General features: G+C 39.7%; 2 protein-coding genes across 6 annotated transcripts in view; one reads left to right on the forward strand and one right to left on the reverse strand.

Moving 5' to 3' along the window:
* The window catches only part of phf11 (PHD finger protein 11), a 959,893-nt gene that overhangs the window by 417,417 nt on the left and 528,092 nt on the right, over positions 1-14,384 (forward strand). The gene's annotated exons all lie outside the window — the stretch shown is intronic.
* Positions 1-14,384, reverse strand: part of cntnap5a (contactin associated protein family member 5a) — a 111,289-nt gene that overhangs the window by 15,533 nt on the left and 81,372 nt on the right. For both annotated transcript variants that reach the window (XM_008328141.3, XM_025064038.1), the window contains 5 exons: positions 12,498-12,654; positions 10,322-10,449; positions 7,456-7,626; positions 5,833-6,051; positions 1,969-2,208 (listed from right to left, as the gene is read on the reverse strand). In XM_008328141.3, the coding sequence (XP_008326363.1) occupies positions 1,969-2,208; positions 5,833-6,051; positions 7,456-7,626; positions 10,322-10,449; positions 12,498-12,654 (915 nt within the window). The remainder of the gene's footprint in view (positions 1-1,968; positions 2,209-5,832; positions 6,052-7,455; positions 7,627-10,321; positions 10,450-12,497; positions 12,655-14,384) is intronic.

Raw genomic sequence — 14,384 nt, forward strand, 5'->3', positions numbered from 1 at the left:
TCATCCAGTCAGCAGAAGAACTGCTCTTTAGACAAAAAAAACAAAAACAAAAAAACTTTCATCATATTATAAATCAAGTAGGAGACGGCGTTATTTTTTTGACCACAGAACTTTTTAGATCAAAAGTTCCTCAAAAGTGGGTCAACACAGTCACCGGAGTTGGACAAATGACAAAGGGAGCAGGAGACTGTCTGGGTTGGACAGGTGAACCGCAGAATTGACGGCCTTGTTCTAATGTTGGCTTTCTCAGCTATTTGACAATTCTAGAATGTCTTTACTGGACATTTCTCTTCCCACGTACATGTTTTCTGGTCTGAAAGTAGCTTCCAACGAGCCTGTGGTCAACTAAGACACTACAGTTTTAGATACGAAATCTGTAAGTTCAAACCGAAGGGTTTGAAAAGAAAAAAAAAGTTTTAAAATTGAGCAGATGACAATCAAAAAGAAGCCAAACATTACCAAGCTAATCATTATAGACAAAAGGACAACATGAGGATATAGCAGCTAAAACATACTGTTACACTGACCCAAAAAAGCAGATAAGCTAAGCTAGCAAAAGCTAACTAGCTTGACATTTACTGTACAATAAGTACAAAACAACTTTCAATGATATGTAAGTAATGTCAACATCTGTTAAATATATATATCCTAAGATCCTCCTTTCTTCTTTGAGCTACTATATTGTTAGCATGTTATTATCTAACATTACATCCCATCGACCATGTGTTATCGTTCAAAGATTTTTTTTCTTTCCACCTAGTCTTCTGTAAGAGTGTTTAATCACTCTTCTACTCTTTTTCTATTTAAAAATGTTTTCTCTTAGCATTTCAGTCCGTGGTCTTCCGTGTCTCACGTTCTGTGGGACATAATGTGGTCTAATGCATTTTAAATTTTCTTAGAGTCTGGCCCTGGGACAAGTATTAATTGTCCCTGGCTCCACGTGAATTTTTATTGGCGCGCTGCAGTGGAATCAGCCTGACATTGATCGATTTTCTTTAGTCTAATCAAAATAATTTAATTGCACATTATCACGCAGAACACTCTAAACCCAGTCAGCATATTTACATGAGTACACATGTGGTCATTTGTTTATTTCTTCATTCAAGACAGATGGTTTGGATTAGTGAGATACAGACTAATTACTAGTTACTAGTTGACTGGTAAATCTGGTAGGACCTAGTTGATTTTAACTTGCTTTGATCACGAAGGATAGAACTGAAATTGGTACAGAAGAAATTTTACATGGAAATCTCAAGAAACCGGACCTAGAAACATTGCTTTACAAGCTGAGGTACGTTCTTCCACGACCTAGACTCAGAACTGACATAGAACATTTGGATTCAAAACCATCGGTTCCCATGTTTCAGGCATTGCAATGACTCTCAATTGTAGTAGGAATAGCTCGATCCCATACTTAAGAGTGGTAGCGATCCGATATTGGTCAAAATTTAAGTATCAATCATAAAGAAAAAAAAAACAACAATGATTTGATACATAAGCCCAAATGCTCAACTTAACTTTGGACAACATGGTGTAAACAGGGATACGATCACCTATGGGATGGCAGACTGCTGCACACTGGAGAGAGGAGAAGGTATCGGATTGATACCTGTATCGGCCTAACAAGAAAGTTGTCCTTAACCTTTACATACAGGCTGGACCTAATACAGCATTGTTTCCCAAAGAATGGGTCGCAACCCTGAGGTGAGTCGCAAGAGATTTTTGTTGGAGTCACCGACTTATGGATGCCTTTTTTGCTGGTTCAGTTACTGTTTTTCGTTGTTTTAGTAATACTAATTCTTCAGATATCACTCGGTCAACAATGAAATATCCTCATTGATCAATAACGGTCAAGTACACCTTTATTTTGTGATTTATGAATAATGTCTATTGACTTGGGTCGCAAAGGTTTGTGACTTTTAAAATATGGGTCCCCAGAAAAACAGTTTGTTAAACACTCTAACTCACCCTGGTTGCAGGTAGTTCCTCCGTATGCAGACTGGGAGCAGTCGCAGATGTAGCCGTTGCTCTTCTCGATGCACCTTCCCCTGTTGTGGCAGAGGCTGCTGGATCCACTGCAGTAACCCGGACACCCGGAACTCACCCCGGGAGTCATTCTGGCTCTTTCCTCTAGGTCAAAGCTGACTCCGTTGACTGTCAGAGTCCTGATGCAGCCCAGGAATCCTCTCTGCTGTGATGCAGTGCCCCCTGGAGAGAAAAGGCCTAGACTTTAGTCACGTCGCACTCCCGGTGGCTGCTCTAAGAAACATCTATAATGACTTTGTAATCAGGGCTCCCTTTAGGGTTGATGAGGATTTACGACAAGCATTTACTTAATTCCGGCGAGCATCCGCGGGAACTCTGCGGGCACTTAGGCATGAGAAACCTCATTATTACTAAATATACGAGGACTGGACCGGACAGGTTTCCAGAAGATATCGGTGCGAGATATTCTGAGTGAAAACGAACGTAGCAGAGCTAGTCTGAGTCATCAGAGCCATAACAGTGGGAGAGTTCTGATGGGATCTGTGTCACGTGGTGAAGCGGCTATAATTTATCAGAAAATAAAACAGGTGGGTAAAGTGTCCTTTCCTGATCCCTGGAGGCTGACAAATGATACTTGTTAAATTCTGTATTGTTTCACATGGAGTGAAGCTTCGTCCTTGTGCACGGCAGGGATTTATAATTCTACCAAATGACGTCTGGCATGTGTCTGGTGTTTGGTGCAATATCACAGTAAAAATAAGCAGGATTCCAGACATGGAAGTCATATTACTGCCAGTGTTATCTGTCTGGAGGCTGTCTCAGGGCCAGGCTGTTATTAACCTATGTTTCCTCTTTATGGGCTGAGGGACACGACTGTTGTTTTCAATCCTTTAAAACAGTGCGGTTTTGTTTCTGTGTGGATGTTTTTTTTTTTTGTATCGTTTCAGCTGGTGCTAACTGAAGCCAACACATTCTCACTGAAAAGCAGGGGTAATTTTAGTCCACAGACAATAGTAGTTTCACTTGCTCTAAAACAAAAAAAAAAATAGACACAAATGACACAATACAGCCAGGTAGAGTCTTAATGTAGACTTTCTTTTGATAACGACGCTCATTTTGTGACCAAGCCGATCAATTATTTTCAAGCAGAGGACACTTCAGTAACAGAGAGTCGTCTGACAGGAGCGCTGTCTGTAAAAGGATTGTGAAGTAAAGCTTTTGATTCCAGATAAATTCCATCATTAGTGCTTTCCCATTTATTTTATCAGAGAGAAACTGTGTCCTTTCACACTCTGTCAGCCGCTCATGAAAATTTCATCTTCGCCCTGATGAAGATTTTTCTAAGATCCACCAAGGATCATTGCTCCTGGTTGTCATTCAATTTCATTGATGAATTATTTCTTCAGCCAAACGGTCCATGAAGAATGTGAACTGCGTCCAAAAATAGAAAAAAAAGAAAAAATCCCTCCCCACTCCTGTTCTTTTATTCTAATCTATTCTGCAGGGTTACTGTATTATTATTAAAAAGACGCATTAAAAAAATCAGTAGAGAAAAAAAATGGCAGCTGCGGGAATGTGACACTAGGAGGGGTAGCAGCCGTGTGCCTCGACCAGAGCGGTAATGAAAAAACAATAAAATAAATGAGATCCTCGTAGGATGGGTTTGTAAATCGCACAAGTCGAGATGAATTGTAATTGTCATAGAGAGGATTAAATAGTTTTCTTAGGCTGCGATCATTACTGATCTTCTCAGCTCAGGCTGCAGAGACAGACTGTGTGATTCAAAGACAATGTTATCATAAGGCTACCGTTGGTCTGACGTCAGGAGGGAGCTAATTTTCACGGTCCTGCTTTTTATGTGCGCACACACAGACACACTGAGACACACTAAAAGGAAACAAAGACTAAAACAGTCTGCCATCTCATTAAAAAGGGGCAAAAACAACCACAGATTTCATTCAAATGCAATCTAGTTGCGGCCCTTAGCTGGGTGGTCTGCAGGCCAGGGAAGGAGCCGCAGTCCCCTGCTTTAGAGTCATCTCAATGTTGACTAAGTTTAGTCAGGAAACAGGTGAACGTTAGCTCCATCATAGCGAAACCTGAGCTCAAAAATAGCTAAAAGATGGCTAGAAAAATACAAAACTCCAAAACTCAAGCCAAGTCCAAGCCTTGACGGTAGTCGACATGAAACAATTGAGAGATGACCAAAAATAACCCATGACGGTTATGGTCTGATTAAGATAGCTAAAACAGCTAACAAGATACGGCTAGTGGCAACAATCGTGGACAGAAGTCACTGTCCATACAACAGAGAAAACATTTTTAATTGAATAAAAGTTGTTCTTGTTCTAATGACAACATCCTCACCCTTCACCCTCCATTTAACTTGAAGAACAATTCTCTCTTTTTTTCAGAACAAAGAAGCAGCTGTTTTGTTAAACTGCTATTTATCATTCACATCAATTGTTGTTTCCTGTTTGGCTGCTGTAAGTTTGTCTGTGTTGAATAAACAGGGCCGTGTTCACATTGTGAAACCTACGAAGCAGCAGTTCAACTCCATCACAGTGAATCCCAGACGGGTGTGAGAGTTACTTTGAGACTTTCTTTAAAAGGGGAAAAAAAACAAAAAAAACTCTGAAACTTTTCCTTTAAGGCTGCATTAATCAATATTTTGAATTATCACCCGACTCTGCAGGTCTCCCTCGGCTCCACTGAGTGTTTTACTGAATTCCAGCTCATTGTTTTGCTCACAGATGTACTGCTGCGGCTCACATCGTTGCCATCAATCTCATTTCCAGCAGCAGCAGGTAGAAGCTTTTACCCACTCAGCAGCAAACAGCTGCTGTGGCTGCTGCACCAGAAGAGGCAGCAGCCAAAAAAGACACCCTTTCATACATGAGTCAGTTGAGAAATTTAAATAGTGGCTGTATGTGGTAACTTGGTTTAAGGGTTGTGTTTACACCTAGCTTCACTTTACCTTTTTTTTTTGAGAATGTGATATGGCAGATTTTTTGTTTTTTGTTTTTGTCTTTTACAACATTTGTTGAATATATATTTAAAGATATCTGTATTAAAATTAGCCGTAATTTCCCATAAATCAATCAATCAAATAAAAAATCTACCTACCTGCCTGCATACCCACCCATCCATCCATCCATCCACCAACTCATCCATCATCCATCATCCATCATCCATCCACCCACCCATCCATCCATCTTTTGTATAAATCAATAGAATTTTCTCAATCACAGATAATAAACTAGGAGTACAGCTGGTTCTATTTTAGACATGATAACTGACTACCATTACTTATGTACTGTATAACATTATATTGTATCATCACTACAGTTACTATAGTGATGTATTACAGTGGTCAACAACTGTAAAAGTGTCTGATCCAACTATTTTGGATTTACAAACGTTATCATTTAAACTGACATCATCGTCCATAATAATAAAAAAATTGGATTGGAAATCCTAATATGTACAACGTTCAGAAATAGACTCTAACTTCCATCATGCCGGCCTGAAATCAGTGCGTGGTTGGAGGTAATTTTAGGCTGGGGGTTGTGGATCAGTTAGCAGGTCATCCACTTAAACAGAATATCGGGGGCTGGATCCCTGCCTCCAACAATCTACTGTACATGTCGAGGTGTCCTTGAGCAAGATATTAAACGCTGAAATTTCCCCTGACGGCTGAGCTGCATATAGATGTAGATGCGTGACTGTATGCAAATGTCCGAGCGGCAATAACGGCGGCGTGAAACGCTCTGGGTGGTCATCAAGACTGGAGAAGTGCCTTATCAATCCAGACTGTGAAGAGAGCGTCCAGTGTGACGTTCCTACCGATGAATAACTGGCTGCTGAGCCGCAAGCGCAGGTGTCCGTCGGTCGGAGCCTCCAGGAACCGCGGAGGAAGCTGGTCGACCTGCAGCGAGGCCTCTCTCACGTTTCGCTCCGCCCTCACGTAGTGCCACTGTCTGTCATTCAGGGGCAAGTGGGACTTCACAGAGAGGATCGCCGGACCGTTTCCCACATCAAAGGAGAAAGTCACCACTGAGGGAGCTGTGCAGGACACACACACACACACACACACAGATAGAATGTGATATTAGGTTTTTATGGCTTCGTTCTCTGTCCTCCCTTTTCTGATGCAATGTGATACAATGCTGCTGGGAAAACTTGATGACCTGAATAGATTTATGAGGGGGCTCAGCTGACAGCTTGTCAATATTTCACAATGCCCTGATGCTGCAGCCATACATAATGGTGGCGAAATATCCCGAGAGCTCCTCCCTCAAGGTTTGGGAACAAAACAGGCCGTAATCACATTTCACATCTCCTTTAACGGCTCAGATAAATAAACAAAAAAGGGTGCGTGGCTGGAAGTCCCTCTCTTCACAATGTGGAAAATGTTCTCCATTATTGTTAATTTGTCTTTTGTTCGAAAGAAATCACAGAGAGACTACAGTTTATTCCTTGAAGGAGAATAAAAGCCAGCAGTTTTCAAGGAGAGAGCGCTGATTTTACATAAACTCTCAGTAGGAAAACAAAGAAGATATTACTGTTCCAACGTGGACAGATTTGTTTGAAAAATGCAGCTCTGCCTTTTTTGACATCTTACTTTCATTAAATTTCCTCCCCGGTGAAGTTCAAAGATGTAGCAGAACAGGTCAGAATGCATGAGTTTTCATCAATGAACTATTTTATATAAAAAAAAATCAGAAGTCTTATCATTGTAATGTGATTAAACTCCTATAATGGGTCATCATCCAACTTGGTAAAGTGACAAATTTAACTTTTGGACTTTTTAAATGTTTTAATTTAATTTTTTTAATACAAAATATTTTGAACTAAAACAAAAAGGCCTTAAAGGTGAGATTCCAGTCAGTTTTTTGAATGTCAGCCTTTTGCCCTCGAACTAAGATACATCCCAACATTTGAGAATCTCTCTGTGGCCCTCGTCTGCTTTAACCACCAAATTTCCTCTTCTCGTTTTCCTTAATGACATCACTCAGTGATATGAAACCGTTGGGTTCCTTTTGTTAATTGCCCCTGCAGTAAGACAAAGAGAAGACAGAGAGAAACCACACCTGTCTCTCCTGCATCTGCTGTGTCCCTCTGAGTTAACTCTGACCACGGCTCCTGATTATGTCACTTCCTCTAATCATGACGGATTTCAGCTCCATCGGACGAGTAATAAGGAAATGCTTTTAACGTCCCTCACGACTGCACGACACCGCTGTTGACTGTGTCATTAGGATTACATCACACTGCGCCGACCCCACAGCACGCTCCGCGACCAAATTGAACTGTCAGCTACAGTGCAGCGCTGCCTGCATTTTCATGTGAGAGAAGTGAAGCTCAAATCCCCTGACAGCTTTTATGTACAGTTTTTTTTTTCTTCCCTGAAACCCGTCGTGTTCCTCCTTGCCCTTGTCATGACATGTTCTCTGTGCACTGACTCACAGCTGAGCTCCACTCTGATGAAGTCTTTGAGGCCCAGGTTCTCCAGAAACACTCCGGAAGGAGCGCTGGTCTTGAAGTAGAAGGAGATATCAGAGGAGAGCTCTGCCTGCAGGGTGGGGAAGTAGAGGTAGGACGACTCCTGGTAGAAGGAGGCGGCGTTCCAAATGGACTCTGGAAGGAAAAAGAAGGAAATGACAGATGAGCGATTAAGCGAAACTGAAAGTAAAAGGTAGAATAAAGAAACGATGATTACAGTAAAGCCTTACAGCCTTAAATTAGTGATGGGAGAATGGACTCCATGGTAACAATATATTGATGCTCACAAATCATCAAATATCAATACTAACTAATAAATGATAAAAGCATATCTGTCACTTCTTCTAGAGTAAAACTGAACTGAACATTTATATCAAATAGTTCCTAGCATATCGTACAGTATGAACGCCATCTGAATTGCAGTATGTAACACATTCAATCATCAAAATTGTGACATACAAAAGGACATGCGGTAAACAGGGAACATCATCATCTCAGCAACAGCAGGTATCGGATTATTATCGGTGTTAGTAGATACTCCAAATCGCAGTATCGGGAATTGTACATGAAAAAGCTGTATGGAGCCATCCCTAGTTTTAACATTCTTCTTGGTTTACCTTGACTATTCTGAGCCAACTTTTAGTTATCTTTTAGCTAATCTAGCTAACTTTCTGCAATCTAGCTTTTAGCTCTTGTGAGAGGAGTTGTTATTTTTCACAATTCCAATTCCTATTGTTACAGCCTTGACTGACAAAGATCAGGTCTTTGTTCTTCCACTTCAGGTTGACAAAACAAGGTGCAGCTAACGGGCTTATGGAGGTGTTCTGCGACCAAGTCATTTATCATCTCCATCAAATTGGAAAGAAAAATATTTAGCAGTTAATGAATCCACGCTGCTTTTCATTCCCTGGATCAGGAGATGGTTATTAGCTCACACAGTCATTAAGATGTAAACATCAGTCACGAGGCTTCATTTACAGCCAGGCTCATCAAACTGATTTGTTCCTCAATGTTGGTTCTTTATTTTATAGTTAAAAACCCCATTAGCAGCAGTGGCTGATGGGTAGAGAGGTGAGCTCTGATGTCCTTGTGACACCCATTTAGGAGCTGAATGAGAAACTAACACAGTATGTGTAGGTTGAGTTCTAATGAAATCAGAAAATAAAAGAGATTAGTTTTGGACCAGGCAAGTTTGATGAAGGATTGGATTGCACTTAATCACATAAGAAAGTTAAACAATTTTGTACTATAATCGAATAATTGTAATAAAGGAATATAGACTCAATAAATATGGAAATGTGACCACAATTTGATTCAATTTCAAAATGTAACGAAAATCCTAAAATTGAAGAAAATCATTTCTTAATCCTTTAAAAAAAATCCAGTTACAATTTTAAACAATAAAAAACAAATGATGAAATGAAAAAAAGACTATTTAGTTCAATTAAAATCAAAAACAAATGATGAAATGAAAAAAAGAAATTCCAATAAAAAGGCAAATTTAAACTTATAATTCTGAGGAAAAAAAGGTGAAGTTACTGTTTCAGAAAAAGTGTATTTTCTAACCTTTTTACTGTATTAAGATCCAAAGAGAGATTTGATGTGGTTTTGTTTAAATGTATGGTAACCACGTCTCCAGTCACTACAGCTCTGTTTTGAATCACGCACTGTTTGTAACAGTGTGTCGACTACTGGGATTGTAATTATGTGAAGTCTGCGACAGGGTTAGTGCTCCTGCAGCACAGGAGTCTTTGTAAAACCATGATTTCTACCGGATGCCACTTTTCCAATGAGCCGTTATATTAGAGCTCATAAAAAAATTCAATAACCTTTTGTTTGTGGAGTTCATGGCTGTGGGTTGTGCTGTGATACCAAGGTTAAATGATAATATCACGAAAACACACCATAAATGTAAATCAGTTTTTCATATAAAATGTCTATTACAACAGAGAGTGTCTCATGAAAGGAGTCCAGGTCTATATGTTGGTAATATTATGGTTATTCTTCAGATATTAGAAAAATGACGTGAACATGAACATGAACATGAACCACAGTCCAAATCAGCCGCTGTCGTCAGATTACTGAACTTTGACGGACGGTTTGTAGTCGCTGGGTGAACATAAAAATCTCTTCTGCCCATTTTATTTTTTCCTAAATATTTTGAAAACCCAAAATATTTATGCCTCTTGTGGCAGCCTGTGTGGGTTACAAAGACTCAGTGTGAATTTCCAAATTCTTATATTATAGAATAAGGGACTAAGGTTACATTAAAGACAACAGATGATGCTGAAAAATCTCTCAGTAACAGACAATAAAAACAATTTCTAAACATTTAGTTGACTAAATCCTTTCCTTCTGTCATATCAATAAACATGCATGGATTGCATGTCCAAAAAATAATGAGATGATCCACTGCACAGATGAATCCAGGATGGACCACATCTTCAATTAGTGTGTATCAACTATGCTAATTTTGCCCAGTGCAATCAAAAATCTATGCGTATTTTTTTTTTTAATTTAAATCATGGGATGAACTACATTTGACTGCAGGCGAGGGATTAAAAAAAAATCACTACTTTGCTCTCATCTCTACACAGCATGAGTCCGCACAGGCAGACCTGCAGGTATCTTTAGCTGAGGTTAGTTAGTCTCAGGTTTTTACAGCCGAACCGATGAGATTTATCGCTCCCCTCGTGGATAAACTGAGGTGGAGAGAAAAAGCCCAAAGATCTGACGGGGCACTGCGCCTCTGATCAGTGTTTACGCCTCCATCTGCAGCCAAATGTAGCCCCGCAGCAGGGGTGGCATCAACGCTGAGGTGATCACCTACTGTCTCCATAACAACGCAGAGGGCCCACGTGGTACACGGCCTGTGAGCCGGTCCTGTTGGTGTCTCCGATTACTATCTGGCTGACTGGTAGGTGGTCTTTGTAGGAAAGGATTCCGGTGTCGTTCGCCCTGTTTCAAACAAGGAGAAAGAGAAGGAGAAAAAAAGGGGGGAGGGGGTGAGAAACAAATAAATAGCATCACGAAGCCCTGGAGGGCTGGACGCCTTTATGGGGGGCCAGATAAAGGCCCTCATTCTTCTGCATTAGCCGGGAAAGCAGAGTAAACACATTAAAACTGGGACCATCTATCACAAAGTCGACAACTGCCGCTGGAAATATGCAAACTGAGCTGACTCTGCAGGAGTGGATTAACACGCAGACTGCAGGGACGCTCAGAGAGGCCAATGAAAAACTGCCATGCAAGATTGCGATTAGCTTTGTGCTAATTGTAAAACAGCACCTGAGTTATAATTAATAAAGCACTTGTCTGCGAATCTGTTCCAACAAGTTCATGACTAAATATGTGCGTGTTGATTGGAAGAAAAAAAAACTTGGCTCCGAGCTTCTCTTGAGGGTCGTTTAATGAGGGAGGAATATTTTTATCAGCTCGGTTTTGCCTATTTATCACAAGGCCTCGGCGGGAAACTCAACTCTGATTGATGATTCATGACAGTGTATTTTCTGTCGAGCAGACAGCTGCCATGTAAAACACACCATACGAGAGGACATGTCCATTTGCCAAAGCCATAGAGAAAGAAATAAGTCAGGGGGAAAAAAAACTGTTGACATAAGATTCAATAAATCGACCAATGGAAATCCTCTGAATTAGAGACCAAATACCGGGTATTTCATATCATTGATTTCAATACTTTGGTGAAGAAGTAAATGTTTAGACAATTGATTAAAATCTGCAAAAAAAAAGTCCATTAATCTGACTGACAGGAGACAGTTCTTAAAAAAACAGCTGTCTGTCTGATGTGATCAAATTACCCTCTACAAACAGAAGCGCTTTAAAAAAACTGAATATAAAATCTGATGAGTCTACAAGACATCTTTGTCCCTTAATGTTAGCAAATAAACCATAAAGGTTACATTGTGTAAAAATAATGTCATTTAAATGACTAATATATTCTGAAAAATACGTATTAAATATGTTAAATGGCCGGTATTTGTCATGCGTTTTATTACATTGTTTCCCAAAGACTGGGACGCGACCCTCAGGTGGGTCACAATAATTTTTTTTTGGGGTCGCCTCGCATCATGTTTTCCTTTTACAGAGTTTACGAATAATGTCTATCGACTTGGGTCGCAAGTGTTTGTGACTTTTAAAATATAGGTCCCCCCAAAAAACGTTTGGGAAACACTGTTTTATTGGGTTAAAAGAAATTGCGATATATATCTGTATCTTTATATATAAAAAAAAGTTTGCATCTTATTTAACCCTAAATTCCAGTATAGCTCATCACAGATATGGAATTCCCAAACCATGGCTACAGGTACCATCTTTGTACCATCAGAGATACTGGATTCTTATCAATCCTTCCTTATAACAGTGCAGACAGACACTTTCAAGTTTTCATTTATAGAATAAAATGCCTCCAAACATTTTTATGAAATAAATGCTTAGCCTCTTTAATACCTTAAACTTAAGGTTAAAGTAACAAATGTTCGTTTTTATGACATGTTTAGAAAGTAGCCCAACTTTTCTAGGAGGTTGTTCGTAGTAATGAATCACATTGGCTTCAAAATTGTTCTAATGCCAACTCTGTGAGATTGAGCAACGTGTACAGTAATAGACAGTAAAGTCACGTGGCCTCCCTTAGTCCTACTCTACGACCCTCGTCCACTCAGCAGCCAGTATATTAGGTACAGTAAAGGTCTAACATAATAGTTCTTCAATAAATCCTCATTCATGAAGGTGATTTTTTTTTTCAATTTTCTGACAAGTCTGTGTCAAAGAGGAGCTGATCCAACTTTACGACCATCGTTACAAAAGACGTTTACGATGCTCTTGAAAAATATGAGGAAGTGTCTGAATAATTTATCCCACTCTGAGTGATGTCGGCAAAACTGACACAAAAATAATAGAATCTCACAATATCACATTTTTTTTACACTTGATGTCGAAAATAATGCGCTCTGTGTGGAGCCAAATTATTAACGTGTTTGCAGCCGTACCATGTGTCTGTGTCGGCATCGCAGTTGCAGAAATAGTTCATGTCCAAACAGTTCTCCTCCAGGCTGCACGAGCACTGCTGGACCCCCGGCAGGAAGCCTCCCCAGTAGCTCCTCTTCTCACCTTCTCTGTCCAGCCACCAGGACAGAGGACTGCCATCTGTAACACAACACCAGCCGCGACAGTCAGTCGCCACTGCTGTGGCCTCATTTCTGCCTTTGCTGCTAAGGCTACAGAGTCAGCTCATCTACAGTAGGCCAAGGTCAGGGATGATAGCTGAACAAATACATTTGCCACCTCACTTTGATAGTTTTACAATAACATCCAAAATAATTAAGAGAATTAGACACAATATATACAAAAGTTAAAAAGTAAAGAAATAAATACACATTTGTAAACTAAACATTCAGAAAAACTATCTACAGTATCTATCCATCTATCTATCTATCTGGGCTTACATTTTGTTTTTGGCAACACTGATAAATAACTTCCTTTCACTGCGAATTATTGAATCTTTAGTAACTCTTAGCATTACAAAAGTGTCACCTCCTAGCTCAACTTAGTTTTAATCTTCTCTAAACCTCAGCTACACATTTAAATCTGATAACTTTGACAGAGCTTTATACTTTAGAAACACCATGATCAAATTAAAAAAAAAATAATAATTTGATTCTATGTATTCTATCTATCTATCTATCTATCTATCTGGGCTTACGTTTTGTTTTTGGCAACACTGATAAATAACTTCCTTTCACTGCGAATTATTGAATCTTTAGTAACTCTTAGCATTACAAAAGTGTCACCTCCTAGCTCAACTTAGTTTTAATCTTCTCTAAACCTCAGCTACACATTTAAATCTGATAACTTTGACAGAGCTTTATACTTTAGAAACACCATGATCAAATTTAAAAAAAAATAATGATTTGATTCTATGTATGGCACCTTCTTTTCACCAACTTTTACATAATCCCCTAGAAAACCTTTATGCTGTGTAGCTTCTTGAAAGTTCTTATGTACAGCACGGCAGTTTAAACAGAATATAAATATATGCGCGTACAAAACAACCTCAATGCGAGGACGGCTGAAGAGAAGATGAAAGCTGTAGAGGCTGTTGGCTAACACAAAAACTCAAGGTGAACACTTAGAAAAGTAAAAAAATAAAAATAGCAGGGTCAAGGAATTAAAAAAAAAAAAAAATTCAAATTTCAAATCCAGACCTTTCACATCGTATAGTATTAACTTCTCATTTCACAGCCTCCTGTTTCCTCATGAATTATGTTTTTTTCGTTTTCGTTTATTTTCATAAACATGTTTTTTTCTTTTGATTCTGCTTTCGCATTTTATGATTACGCTTCCGTGGGTGTCAATGAGGCTACATTCCAGCCATAAACGCACAATTCATTACCTCCGCGATATAAGGTTAAGTGGTCCGGCTTCAGTCATCTGTCACAGAAACGTGACCTTGCATCAAGGATGAGGCCGACGTGCATGGCGACAAAAGCCCATTAAGTTACATGTCAGAATACACAATTAGGTGTCACATGCTTAAAGTGGCTGTCTGTGCCGCCCATGCATTTCAGTCCACGCCGCCGATATACAGGCTGCGACGGCGTGAGTGTTAGTTCATCAGATAACACGATGGCGTAAACAAACATTTAGATAAAACTCGTGAACTCATAATAGCGGAGGCAGTAGTGCAGGACAGAGCAGACGGGAGGAAATCACCCCCGGTGAGCCTCCAACTATTAGCATCACAAAGGTTGAAAATATTAGGCTTTTTATCGTCATTTGCCCTTTAATCCGGGCCCCTGAGTCTGGTTCTCGCTGCAGACCGACCAAAATCTCTTTATACTGCCGCCTGTTGTCGGAACACCATTCAGGGCGGCAAA

This window comes from Cynoglossus semilaevis, chromosome 16 (assembly GCF_000523025.1).
Source record: "Cynoglossus semilaevis isolate Cse_v1.0 chromosome 16, Cse_v1.0, whole genome shotgun sequence".
In the NCBI taxonomy this organism is placed as follows: domain Eukaryota; kingdom Metazoa; phylum Chordata; class Actinopteri; order Pleuronectiformes; family Cynoglossidae; genus Cynoglossus; species Cynoglossus semilaevis.